The sequence below is a fragment of the Cricetulus griseus genome, chromosome 3 (assembly GCF_003668045.3).
Source record: "Cricetulus griseus strain 17A/GY chromosome 3, alternate assembly CriGri-PICRH-1.0, whole genome shotgun sequence".
NCBI classification, from domain to species: Eukaryota; Metazoa; Chordata; class Mammalia; order Rodentia; family Cricetidae; genus Cricetulus; species Cricetulus griseus.
In genome coordinates this window covers 266,299,510-266,313,334 of record NC_048596.1, presented here as the reverse complement: position 1 = coordinate 266,313,334, position 13,825 = coordinate 266,299,510, and the positions used below count along the sequence as shown (strand labels likewise).

The window sequence follows — 13,825 nt, the reverse complement described above, 5'->3', positions numbered from 1 at the left end:
AGAGAGGTGTCTTTTAAATGTCCTTCAGGGCTGGGGGCCCCTCAGTCAGGGAGAATTCGCTTAGCATCAGGCCCTGTGTTGCATTCTCAGAACCCACGTCCTAAGTGTCTGTCAGATCTATTTGTTACCACACACAATAAATAATTATCCATGTTTCATACTCTGCTCTGCTTCCCTGGACTGAACAGAGAATTCTCTGAAGTGATGTCTCCTTTGGTGGTTTTACCCCCTGAAAGGCTAAAACTCATTTCTACAGGAGGCTGACTTTCTACCCCATGGTATACTGGAAAGGATGAGTTGACGGCTTTATCTGCCACACTCCTATCTTCTAACCATATGGTCCTTCCTCTTTGCAGGCACGCCCATCATAATATCTCTACTGCTATGTCACTCCCATTATGATGACATCATCTCTCCTGCTGCCACTCCCATTATGATGACATCATCTCTCCTGCTGTCACTCCCATTATGATGTCATCATCTCTCCTGCTATGTCACTCCCATTATGATGACATCATCTCTCCTGCTGTCACTCCCATTATGATGATGTCATCTCTCCTGCTATGTCACTCCCATTATGATGACATCATCTCTCCTGCTATGTCACTCCCATTATGATGTCATCATCTCTCCTGCTATGTCACTCCTATTATAATGACATCATCTCTTCTGTTATGTCACTCCCATCATAACAACATCTCTCCTGCTATCACCAGAATCCAGACAGGGCTTCCCAACCTTGGGCTTCCAGTCTCCAAAACCGTGAGCTAAAGAACGCTTTTTTACTTATAAGGTACCCAGCTTGGAGTGTTTTATTATAGCAACAGAAAATGAACAAATAAGCACATTCAAATCTGCAGTGGAGGACACTTTCTCCTGGCCACTTCCTTAACCCACAAGCTTCTGATAGTCTTGCAGAATGTGAAAGAGTGAATGATAAGACATCCCTAGTCACACTATGGCATTATTTAACATTATTTAATTTATTTTTGAGACATACTATAAACATAATTCTGTTGGGGCTGGAGAGACAGTTGAATGATTAGAGCACTGCCTGCTTGCTCTTCCAGATGACCTGGGTTCAATTCTCAGCACCTACATGGTAGCTCACAACTGTTTGTAACTCTAGTTCCAGGAGGTCTGACATCCTCACACAGACACACATGCAGGCAAAACACCAATGCATATAAAATAAAAATAAATTTATTCTTGTGACAGAGTCTTGCTATGCTACTCGGGCTGGCCTCACACTTGCAGCAATCCTCTTGCCTCAGCCACCAGAGTGTGGAGATTACAGATATGTTCCACTGTGCCCACCTCAAATTATGGAATTGTAACTGAATATGCCTTACTAAAATATTCCCAGGATAACGGCTCAAATAAGTTAGGAATTAGAATTAACTTCTGACCCCTTGAACTTAGAGACTTTGAGTTCTTGGTTGTGAAAATTTCCTAGTAAACAAAATAATCTTTACTATTAAATCAGGCAGTTTTAAAAGCTACTACTATTCTGATTTATGGAGAGAGACAAATACTCTAAAATATTTATGCATTCTTATCAACACTGAAACTCAAAGGTATTTTTAAGATAATAGAAACAGCTATAAACCCAGAACTCAAAGCTCCATAGTTTTGCTCATAATACTTGAAACAGGCTGTGTGACTGTGGTGGACAAACATATGGTCTACTGAAGATCTGTCATGGGTTAAAATACATCCATACTAACATACATTGATCTTCAAACTTCCAAGCAGACACTGAATCTAGACCTAAGCAGCAATCTATCAACTTAGACAACTGGTTCGAAGATAATCAAGAGATCATTAAGTGAAAACTTGACCCCTCAGCTCTACAAAGTTGTGTCTACCCTCTCTCCCAACCTGGAACCCCTCCCCCCACTTTTTGACTCCCCTCCCTGAAGGTCACTAGTGTTGTTTTAGGTTTTACTCTTTTGGCTTTTTGAGGGGCTCACCACCCAGCTCCCAAATAAATCACACACGGGGGTCTCTCAATTTAATGGGATCACAGCCCATCATGGAGGGAAGGCACAAAACCACACTGACTATTAGATGGTAGGGACCTGTCTATTTTCCTGTCTAATAAGCCTTGTGCTTTGGGTTTGTCCTTAGAAGGTTCTCACCCTGGACTGGCATTCTGTGTTGCCTGTGTGGTCTTGTATAGCAGTTTCCTCTGAATTGAGGCATCCCCTCTAGGAAGGAGGGGAGACACAGAGACTCTGGCGGGGGGGGGGGGGTTAAGCAAAACATCTGAGAGTGTGAAAACTTGCAAGATCTTGGAAGGCTCCTCCCCACTTTACAGAAGGAGCTCCTAACTTCTAGGAGAGGGGATCTCACCAGCCTAGTAGAGAGAGGTGATTCTTAGACCTGGCGAGCCGTCTGCAAGTTGTACATAGAGCTCTGGGCTGAAGCTTCTGTGAGCTGCCACCTGAGTTGGGATGGGCACTGAGTTAATATGGGATGGGCTTTGGGCAATGTGCTGCTCTCCTGTAACTCCTCACCCATGTGTCTGTTAATAATACCAACAAAAACTCATTGGTTCACCAAGTTGAACTTAGGTGGTTCAGTTATTCCTTTGGTCTGGTGTGGTCTCTTTCTAGGGTATGCAGACACATCTGTCACACATCATCTCTGCAGGTAGTGTATGAGTTTCAGCAGGTGACAACCTATGCCTGCCATGTCATTAACCTGTCAGTATTTTTAGCAGCTTTCTCAGAACTTGGGGCACAGTGGGTGCCTCAGGAATGTTGGATTAGCCTAGTGGTCTCTTTGAAGCCAGCACAGCCATTCCCAGCTTGCCTTCATCTGTGCACGCCCACTTTGATTAACATGGCGCTCATCCAGCTGCCTTAGAGGTTCCCTGCCTTACGATGGAGAACACCTGGGCAGACTCAGTGCAGGTTGAAAGATTCTATGTGCAAGCACATTGGATGCCCTGAGTTTAGCCCCATAGCACAGTGCAGATGGGGTGGATGTCTCCTTATGATCCAAATTCACAACATAAAGTTCAGATGTCTACTGCTTTTGCACCAAGCTACAATTCAAAAACGATTGTTGGAGGCTCGGGACACAGCTCAGTGGGAGAGTGCTTGACTCACAACAATCCCCCCCACCATCACCAAAAAACAAAACCCAAACCACAGAAACATTTGAGATAGGTGTAGTGGCTCATGCCTATGCACTCAGGAGGCAGAGGCAGGAGGATTACCCAAAGTTCCAGGCCAGCCTTGTTTACACAACGAGTTCAAAGTTAGCCAGGGAGAGACACTTGACTGTATCAGAAAACAAAACAAAAAATGAGCCAATGAAATGGCTCATCAGATGAAGGTACCTGCCCACCTGAGTTCCATCTAGGGACCCACGTGGCGGAAGGGGAGAACTAGCTCCTGTATTTTATTCTCTCAGTTCCACATCTGGCTGTGACATGCATATGCATGCACGTGCACACATGCTAAATAAATAAGCATAATTGAAAACAGCAAATAATGGCCATAACAAAATCTTAAGCTGAGTCATCGTAAGCCATCGAACTGTCTGTGGTTGGCTGCCCAAGGACCCCAAAGGGAGCTGGAGGGTCAAGAGCAAGGGAGTCTATTTAAAGCAGCTGTGGGCAGATGTACTGGCTAGAGCTACTGTGAGGGGAGACACCCGGCCACTCCCTGTGACTAGTATACCGGGGACAGGGTTACACAAGCTCTAAATGAAACTTAGAAATAGAAAGTTGGGACCAGCTCTGTAAAAATCAAGAGGGGACCAGAGAGGCCAGAAGACCTGCAACTCACATGACATACATATTTAACAACACGCTGTGGAGCCTACATTATTTATAACAAGTCAGGATGCCCTCTGGCAGATTTTAATTGGATCACAAGTGAAGGGTTAGGCTACTGCTTTGTTAATGGACGTTTGGCTTTATATTGAAAAATGGGTTGAAAGGAAAATGGCTACCCAGGAGGAAAGAAATGATGCTAAATGGCTTGCATTGGGAAAGAAACCTTCCATCGTTATCTTTTTAACCCACAACTTGCATTTTCTTGATTGTTTATGGGAGCTTCTGATGAATGTCAATTGACCTACAGGGAAGATGTTTAAGACTCACATAGTTAACGTTAAAAACCAGATTGTGGGCGGATGAGATGGTCTGGAAAGTAGAGGCACTTGGGGCTGAACAGTGCAAGTCTAATGACTTGAGTTTGATCCCTGGAACCCATGTAGAAGGGGAAGGAGAGAACTGACTCTAAATAGTTGTCCTCTGTACTGCCTGAATGGCATGACCCTGGTGTGCCTCCACTCATACTCTTTGTCTGTCTCTCTGTCTCTGTCTCTCTCTGTCTCTGTCTCTCTGTCTCTCTCTGTCTCTCTCTCTCTCTCTCTCTCTCACACACACACACACACACACACACACACACACACACACACACACAGAGAGAGAGAGAGAGAGAGAGAGAGAGAGAGAGAGAGAGAGAGAGAACTGTATCACAGCTAAGTGTTGTGGCAAGTGCCTGAAATCCCAGTACTTGGGTGGTGGAAGCAAGAAGATCAGGAGTTCAAGGTTAGTATCAGCTCCATAGAGAGGCCAGCACAGGCTGCATGAGACACTGTCTAAAATACCACCACCACCACCATCAATGACAAATCCAAAGATTTATTAAAACCATTGCATAAGTCTTTACACATCCATCCATGTGGCTTTATTTTACTTTGCAGACAACTGAGCCTGTTTCTAAAGCTAAAGTAATTTAGAATACACAAAAGGGCAGAAATGCATCCACCAGCTCCAGACCAGAGTGTCAATAAGCTCAGCCTACTAACTGATGTTGTTTATGGAATTCTTGGGAAGATCTAGACAATTCACAGAAAAAGTTCAGTCATCTGCGTAATTACAAGTGTGGGAACCAGGCTTCTAGTCTCAGCCTCAGGCACCTGATTTGAAGGCCTTGCTAGTGGTTCCTAACAAATCTATCCAACTTCCTGGGGCTGGCAGATGTTGGTGCCTCTATCAGGTTTGTGCCAAAAGATCAACTTAAGTCAACAAAACCTGTCTGAGCCATAGCCCAGAAGAAACAACACAAATCAACATGAAAAGACTCTGGAAGAAGGAAACTAACTGAAAACTCAAATCGATCTGGTTTGACTGCTGCTAGGTCACATGATGGCTTTGTGTTGAGGAAAAGCCAAGAGAAATGACAAGATTCCATTGACCAAAGTAAATGTAATAAGAGATACAGAAAGATGACTGTATGGAGGCTTCCTCTGAAGACCCAAATGCTTCTGCTCCCACCTCAGCACGCTTGTGCACACACTCACTGCCCACCCCAGCACACTTGTGTGCACACTCACTGCCCACCCCAGCACACTTGTGCGCACACACTCACTGCCTCCCCAACTGCTGTCCCAAACAATCCCAGCTCTCAGAGTCCCACATTTCTCAGTGACAAATGGACAGGTGGAGCAGCAGCTGCCTGGCACAGCTGTACTCTGAAGGCCAAGGTTAGGAGGGGGCAACTGGAAGATTCAGTCCCAACTGCTATCTTGGAGGTGGGATGGGTATTTATTGGCACAGTGCTCCAGGGGAAGAACTCAGGCTCTTTAGTGGTATACTAAAGGTCAAAATTCAACTTGGAAATGGAAGAAAACAATTACTCAAGATGCCTGAGGTATTGCATATCCATAATTTTGTGTAGTATGTGCAATACTGCAGTGGGCTGTGTCTGTGGAGATGCAGTCGGCTGGTGGGATGGCTCAGGGGGTAAAGACACTTGCCATGCAAATCTGATGACTTGTGTTGAATTCCTGGACCCATGGTGACAGAGGAGAACTGACTCCCTAGAGTTGTCCTCTAACTGCCCCCCCCCCAGAGTAAAAAGCAAAAGCCTGAGTTTTGTGGTGTTTTACAGCAGCACCATGTCTCTTTCCAGTCTTTCTGATCCTTATCTTCTCATGAACACAGATATTTTTGCATATTTGTGATCAGTAGATAAATAAACGAAGGCTTCATGTTATTTTTTTGTTCCCAAGGACCATTTGATCATATAATTCTAATAGTCCTATCTCTCTGCAAGAACTATGATTCTGGTTTTCCCAGTAATATTCATTTTGCTGGCATGTTGTTGGACTAGCAAGTGAGGAGAAATTAGTTTGACTGGTGCAATAGATTGTACTTAGGATCTTAAACAGTTTTTAATAATTTCAGGTAGAAATTGAATTTTCAAATTAAAAAGTGTAACTTTTAGAATATACTTTAAAGAGACCTTTTATCTTGTGTGTATAAGAATTTTGTTCTTATAGATGTCTGTGCATCACACCGAGTGCCTGGTGCCCTCCTTGGGAGTCAGAAGGGAGCGTCAGATCCTTCTGGAACTGTGATTATGGATGGTTGTGAGCCACTGTGTGGGTGGTGGGAATTAAATTTGGGCTGTCTGCAAGAACAATAGGTGCTCTTAACCACAGCCGATCTCTCCAACCTTATACTTTTTAATGGCTTCCCCCTCAAACTTTAGACAAGGATAAAAATCAGGAAAAATCGTGGCTCTATGCATCAATCTGGAAGCTTTTCAAAAGACTGTACATGTGTGATTCTGAATGAGCACTTTTCTATTGTAACTATCTGGTTACAACTATCATTTCACCACAGCATTGAAGAAGTAGCATAGGGCCGGGAGGGTGGCTGGGTGCTAAAGTGTGTGCATAGCAAGCACCCACATTTACTCTTTCAAACAGAACTTGCCCTTGGCTTAAAACCATATGCTTAATAAACAATAGCTGTTTTTAGTATGGCAATCTGTGAGGCCCTATTTGCTCTAGGGATTGCTTATATTTTGTGTAAATATATAACGCATGTCTTATGACATTGCATTTTAAAAAGTGGGATGTGGTGGATTTATAGACTGTGAGTTTCATTCAGCAGGAGCTTTATCAGGATCCACATAAAGGGAAAGCTATCCGAGTACATTGTAGATGCTAAGAAAAAGAAAGTTTGTGAAACTCATTTTAGTTGGATGCATGCAGTATGAATCTATAAAGTGTATTTCTTCTTTAGTTGCAATAAAAACTTGGAAAGTTCCTGGCACGGAGCATAGCTTCTTCCCTACCCCCCAATAATAGGGAATGAACCCACACCTCATACATGCTAGGCAAGTGCTGTTCCGTCGAGCTACATCTCCAGTCTCTAGAAGCACATATTTTTAATGAACACAATACAGTGAGTGTTCATTCTAGAACAAAGGAAAACACTTCCATATTTTTCTCTCATTAATAATAAGATATTCTCTTTTATGTTCATAGAAACGACTGTCTAGCTTTATATGTGGTATTAAGGGTATTGAAACCATTTAAAAGAAGTTTTCTAACCATTTTTTTATGAGTCTCAGAGAATTAGCATCTGTTGACATTCTTTTTCACAAGTGGGTTGTCATTCCTTTTATACTTGTCTACCAGAAAACAATAATGGATCCAAGGACTCCTAATCTTCAGCTTACTATTCTCCAACAGAGGCTTATCCTCATGGCCAAGATGTGACAGTCCCCTTTTATGATACACAGATTTATAACAAAACAGTCTTTCATTTGAAACAGATGAAGAATTCTAATCAGTCTACAAAACACTTACCCCTTCCACACATCCCCTCCTTCTTAAAACCATTTAGAAATGCATGAAATCTGATGTCCACATCATCATGTTGGAGGTAGAAGGAAAATAACCAACTTAACTGTGTTTTGTATGGTTCATTTCAATGTTGTGGGGTAGGAGAGGCAAAGTTGGAAACCCAATGACATCCATCTGGAGGAATGTCACTGATAACATTTTTGTACCCGTTGGGGAACACTTGGAGGAACCCCACACTGCACTGAAAACTTGGAAATGACAGTCACCTCAGTACTGAGCCTGCTGCCCTCTGTACTCACTGAGGGCTGTGTCCTGCAGTACAGCTGTCAGTGGGACTTTTCGGATGGAATTCACACATGTGTCCCTTCATTTTTCTCTGGTTAAAGCGTTGGCTATTTAAAGGGAATGTTCATTTCTAATGGAAGGGGCTTTCCATGGAAAGTAAGTAGAGAGACTCCAGGAGGCCAGGAAGGTCCCGATGGTCCCAGAATACACATTGTGTATACATGATACCAGTTGCAGAGCACACACTCTGAGCACTAAGTCAGGAGCTGGACACAGAGAAGATGTCCTAAGCGGATGAGGACAGAGAACGTAACTGCACTAGCTAAGGTATACTCAAGAAACAAAACAAGCACAGAGGAGAAATATCACCCTTGAGCGGGAGCTGGCAAAGAGCAAGAGATGTCTTTCGAAGTTGTGATGTTCGATTGAGCCAAGGGGAAGATGAAAGGTTGTCTACGTCTGGAACCTAAGGTTATAAGCACAATATCCATTCAGGATGCTGCAATTGAGGCAAAACAGTGTGAGAACATCAAATTCGGGAACAGCGGTTTCTTGGTGTTTAGCTAAGCCAGTGGTTCTCAACCTTCCTCATGCTGCGACCCCTTAATACAGTTCCTCATGTTGTGGTGACCCCCAGCCAGAAAATTATTTTCGTTGCTAGTTCATAACTGTAATTTTGCTACTATTATGAATTGTAAGGTAAATAGCTAGTATGTAAAAGGTCTTACATACTGTGAAAAGCCTGTTTGACCCCAAGGGGTCACGACCCACAGGCTGAGAACTACTGATTTAAGCGTTGAATATACTCAGGATGATAAGGCAGCCAGAGATTGCTGCAATGTTCAGTGAGTTAGGAAAGAGCCGAAACAAGGCTAGAGAGGAGGCCAGGGCCTCCGTGGTTTCCGTATGTAACTTAAGCAGGAACACACATAAGCTGGGCTCACCCCCATTGCTAAGGCAGGGCCAAAGTGCTAGGATTGAGTGGGAGGTGTGGTCTGATTGGTGCAATGTTTGTCTAGCATGCATGAGACCCTGAGTTCAATTCCCAGCACTACATGAACTGAGCATGGTAGCAAAGGCCTCTGATCCAAGCACTCAGGAGGTTGAGGCAGGGGAATGAGAAGTTGAAGGTCATCTAAGGTTACCCAGGCCAACCTGGAAGGTAGGAGGCACTGTCTCAACTCTCCGCTGACCAAAAACCAAGGTACAAAACCCAAACAAGCAACGCCCCCCGCAAAAAACCCCCCAAAACAAAACAAAAAAAACAAACCAAAAACCACACACACACACACACACACACACACACACACACACACCCACACACACACACACACACCCACACACACACACACACCAGGATGATCTTGTTAATGAAAAAGATGTTCAATAAACTTTGCTATATCAAAATAAATATTCAGAACTTCTAATTGATATTTTATTGATAACTATGCCCATTTTCAAAGCTCATGTTCCCTTTAATTCCTGCTTCTTAACAGCATCTTGGTGCTTGTAAATTCTTGTGCTTGGGTTGAGCCCTCTATGGTAAGTGATGGGCTGGTCTCCACATAATCACCACCCAGCTAATGTTAATGGCTGTGGGATCTACTGTGTTAGTTTTCCATTAATTTTCTTCTTAGCATTGTATAAGCTCATAGGTTTCATTACGTTTTCCTCAGTTTATCATGTAGTTTGAAAACAGGAGAGAATTGTACTTCTGGGTTTAGCTTATTTCCTTTAACATGGTGATTACAGTTCCATCATTTTTCCTTCAAATGACACGATCTTGTCCATCTTTATGGCTGGATAATACTCCCTTTGCATCCTTATCATAGACAGCTGAACCGCTTTCTTAACACATGCCATGCAGGCAGGCGGTTGTCAGAGTTTCCTCAAGGAAATGCTGTTTTCTTAAAGCTTTTAACTTAATCTGAGGTAATTTCTAAAGCTGATGATTATTAGGCCACACGGAATGCGAGTTTTCACAACTGCCTTCTGATGCTCAGGTGAAAGGCCACCAGAGGGCCTGGTACTTACTGTTTTGCTCCAAGTGAGGCCTGTAGTGTGGTGCTCCTTAATGTAGGCTTGAAGCTGGCTCCAGATGTTGAGGTAAGACTTCACCCAATCCACATGGCGCAGGTCACTTTTGTTACAAAAGAGAGCAGACGACAGCAGAGTTAGGATTGAAAATACAATTTCATTCTTGGGTATCTGGAGACAAGTCCAGGGCAATTGTCCTCTGGCCGGAAGAGAACACCAAGAAGGTGGGTAGCCCTGAGTGCTCCAGAGGGAGGCAGGAGGATGGCCAGTGCTCTCAGCTTCACATAGACAGAGACACAGCCTGCCACATGGAGCTGACACAGGATGTGCACCATTCCTAGTGGAGGTGACCGTGGAGAGCAGGGCATTCCTTCTGACCTCCTTCCCATACAAAACAAAGAGTTCTGCTAGGAGTGAGAACAGCATAAAAAGAGGAAACAAAGCCATTTAGCTTGTTTTCTAACAATGTAGGAATTACTTGGTTTCAGAAGTATAATTGGCTAGAGACTTCTACTCACTACGAATGATGAGGAAGTTGGTATTGTCAGAAAAATGTTTTCTTATCAGTAGGCAAGACCCCATACTTCTAAAGTGATTCTCACTGAAGTACCTTAACTGGACGTTCTTGACTAGATGTTGTTTTATCGAATGAGGAGCTAGTTGAAAGCTTGCCTTAAGAGGGTTGGCACACGGGATCGAGAGGCCTGTTACAATAGGCAAACAGTTGCATTTCTTTTATAAAATGTATTATTATTAGTTCCTTGAGAATTTCATATTTTAATCACATCCATCCCCCTTTGTTGCATTTCTTTGGGCAATTTCTGCCTCCATAACTTCCTTCCCCCCATTTTGAAGGAAGCCGTAGTCAGCAAATGAGAAAACACTGGGTTTTGAGTTGGCAAAAACTTGATGATACACTTAGGTCACCAATCTGAAGATAACCATAGAAGGAACCTCTTGAAAACATATTGTTTTCCTTGAAATGTTCTGGGTGCCAGAGTCCACCAAGATAAGCCATACCAACAGAGAAAGTGAACAGGGAGACAACCATGGTTTGGATGGGACAGGTCCCTCACAGAGTCATGTTGTTCCAAGGCACTGTCATTGTTTTGGGAGGTTTTACACCCTTTAAGAGGTGGCACCTACTTGTAGATTTGTCACTGTAGGGTGGGCCCTCCAGTCTATAATCTACCCCTATTTCCTGTTTCATCTCTGCTTCCAGACCTGCTTAGAGGTGAGCAACCACTCACAGCTCCAGCTGCCAAGCCAGCCCCATGGCCTTGCCTTCCTGAAGCATGAGTTATAATGAAGCTCTCTTGCGTGAGGTTGGGTCTGTCGGGAGTTGTGCTATCATCGAGGAAGCAACTGGTATAAGGGTTGGAATCCTGATCACTTTTCAAAGGGGATGACTCAGCTCTGTTTTCTCCTGCAGTTTTAGATTTGTTGGCTATATGACTGGAATCTGTGAAGCTCTGCCTCACTTTCATGGTTAGAACCCTCAAAGTGAGTGTAGTTTCCTAGACCTGCCTCATCAGCGTCTTGTTCTATAGGGTTTTGTGAGGCCTTTAGTAAGTCCTCTGGACATAGGAAACTGCACCACAGGTGCAAAAGGATGAGGCTCACGTCAATGTAAATTAGCATTCGTGTTTACATACATGCTCTGCCTGGGCAGATGTGTTTTTCATCTCTCTGTGTGTCCTTATACAACACACAGACATGGCAATTTACATACACTAGAGATATTGGATTTTACATTTGACATGGTCTCTACTGCAAATTCTAGCAACCAATGAGAGCCAGATCTGTATAGACAAATGTGTTTTTCTTCTAACCACCGAAGTGTTATTTTGACCTTGAGAACGTTCCGGAAAAAGCTGTAGGAAGGAATAATTGCATGGAAAATTCTAACAACTTACAAAGACCAAATCTATGTATGTAAATGTGTTTCTCACTTAACCAACACAGTATTATTTTGACTTAAAGAAAATTCTAGAAACAACTATACGAAGGGATAACTGCATGGTATCTTTTATCTGAAGTTAGTCTCTAGGAGATTAGTTGAGCAGCATCCAAACACATGGAAGCCGAGAAACCTCCCTCCATTTTCATTGCCTCTGGAAGTTTTGAAGCCACAGCTTGGCAAAGCCAAAGCAAGAGACTTGCTCTGTTCATATAGAAAAAGGAGCCAGAAACTAGTCAAGTTGGTTGCCGGGAAGCACAGAAGCAGAGTCCATGGCCCACAGTCCTTCTGTTCCAATCCAGGGCAGCCTGTCTCCAGCTTTCTCCTAGGCTCTGCCACATGGGCAACACAGAGAAGGTCTTGTGGGGAACTTGGGGGACCTACCTATGGATGGATGCTGGGCACGTGAGTCACCTCATAACCATTAGCTCACCAGTATAAGATATTCAAGAGGAACCAGGACCCAGATGACCCAATCTGCACTTCTGGCCACATTTCTCTGGCTTATTATATCTTTTTCAGGTATTCTGCTGATGAAGTGCATGGTGACGCTGCCTGATATTTTATCTTTAGCATTAAAAGTTGAGGTCAAGGGGTAAAGCCTGAGCTGGGCTACTTGGCATGGACTTGTAGTTACAACTACAAAAGGGGCTGAGACTGGAGAATCACACTTTGAAGACCTGCCTGGACTACAGAGTGAGTTCAAGGCTAGCATGGGCAACTTGGTGAGATTCTGTCTCAAAATGAAGAAAAGTGAAGAGGGCTGGGGATGTAGTTTGTCTAGCACAGGGGAGGTCCTGAGTTCAATTCCTACTGCCTCAAAGGGGGCAGTTTGTTTTGTGTAGGTGCAAGAATGTGGTCTATCTCCATTTGATTGTATTTTCCTTCTAACCTCAGATCATTTTCACTAGGATTCATTATCTAGGCTGTTGGATACCAGATATTTTCATGCTCATTCTCCAGACAAAACCCCTTGGTTCACCTGTCCTTTCAACAGCTGTTGACTTTTGTTCAGACAACAGCTGTCTATCTTCCAGATCCTATTTCAGTTCAGTTCAATCTGGTTTTGTCTCCCCTCCCTCTGCCTGATTCATGGTCTCACCCACCTCAGTTTTGGGCTCCCCCTTTGTTTCTATTTAGTCACTTACTATATTTACTTCGATCAGTGGAAATTCCCACTGGACTTGGAGGCACACTCCTGTAATTCCAGCACTTGGGAGGCTGAGACGGAAGAACAGCCATGAGTTTGATACATTAAGAGACTCTGTCTCAAAACATGAAAGAAAAAAGGGTGTATCATATAGGCCCATTCTTTAAGTGCAGAAATCCATGATGTGTGTGACATATGGTCAAATGGGGACAGGTTTTCACTGAAAGAGAATGGAGGCAGCTTTCCCTATAAACGGGTGTGTCATCCAGGAATTTGATGCCCCTCTCCAAGTAGCTTTCCCTACAAAACTGGGATTTTAAAATGTATTTGTTTGTTTGTTTGTTTTTCAAGACAGGATCTCTTAGTGTAGTCCTGGCTGTTTGGGAACTCACTTTGTAGACTAGGCTATCCCCTAATTCAGAGATCTATCTGCCTCTGACTCCTGAGTGCTGGAATGAAAGGTGTGAGCCACCATTCCTGGCTAGAATGTATTTTTTTAAAAAATTAAAAATGTATGCTCATATGTGTGTCCCCTTTGTAGGTGTATGTGCAGGTTTATGTAGATGCCCGCAGAGGCCACATGAGGGTGCAACCAATTTTGGTCCTCTGTAAGAGCAGAAATTGCTTCTAACCAATGAGCAATCTCCAGTCCTTTATTTTGTTTTCTTGCTACATTTATTCATTTAATTTGTGTGTATATATGTGCCGAAATGCAGTTCAAGGTGTGCACGTGGGGGGTCACAGGACACCTGTGGGAGCTGGTTCTACTT

General features: G+C 43.5%; 1 protein-coding gene across 3 annotated transcripts in view; it reads right to left on the bottom strand.

Moving 5' to 3' along the window:
* The window catches only part of Cap2 (cyclase associated actin cytoskeleton regulatory protein 2), a 127,004-nt gene that overhangs the window by 28,703 nt on the left and 84,476 nt on the right, over nt 1-13,825 (bottom strand). For 2 of the 3 annotated variants that reach the window (XM_035441530.1, XM_035441531.1), the window contains one exon: nt 9,943-10,048. The exons of the other annotated variant lie outside the window; for it this stretch is intronic. In XM_035441530.1, coding sequence (XP_035297421.1) covers nt 9,943-10,048 — 106 coding nt within the window. The remainder of the gene's footprint in view (nt 1-9,942; nt 10,049-13,825) is intronic. 3 annotated transcript variants of the gene reach the window in all.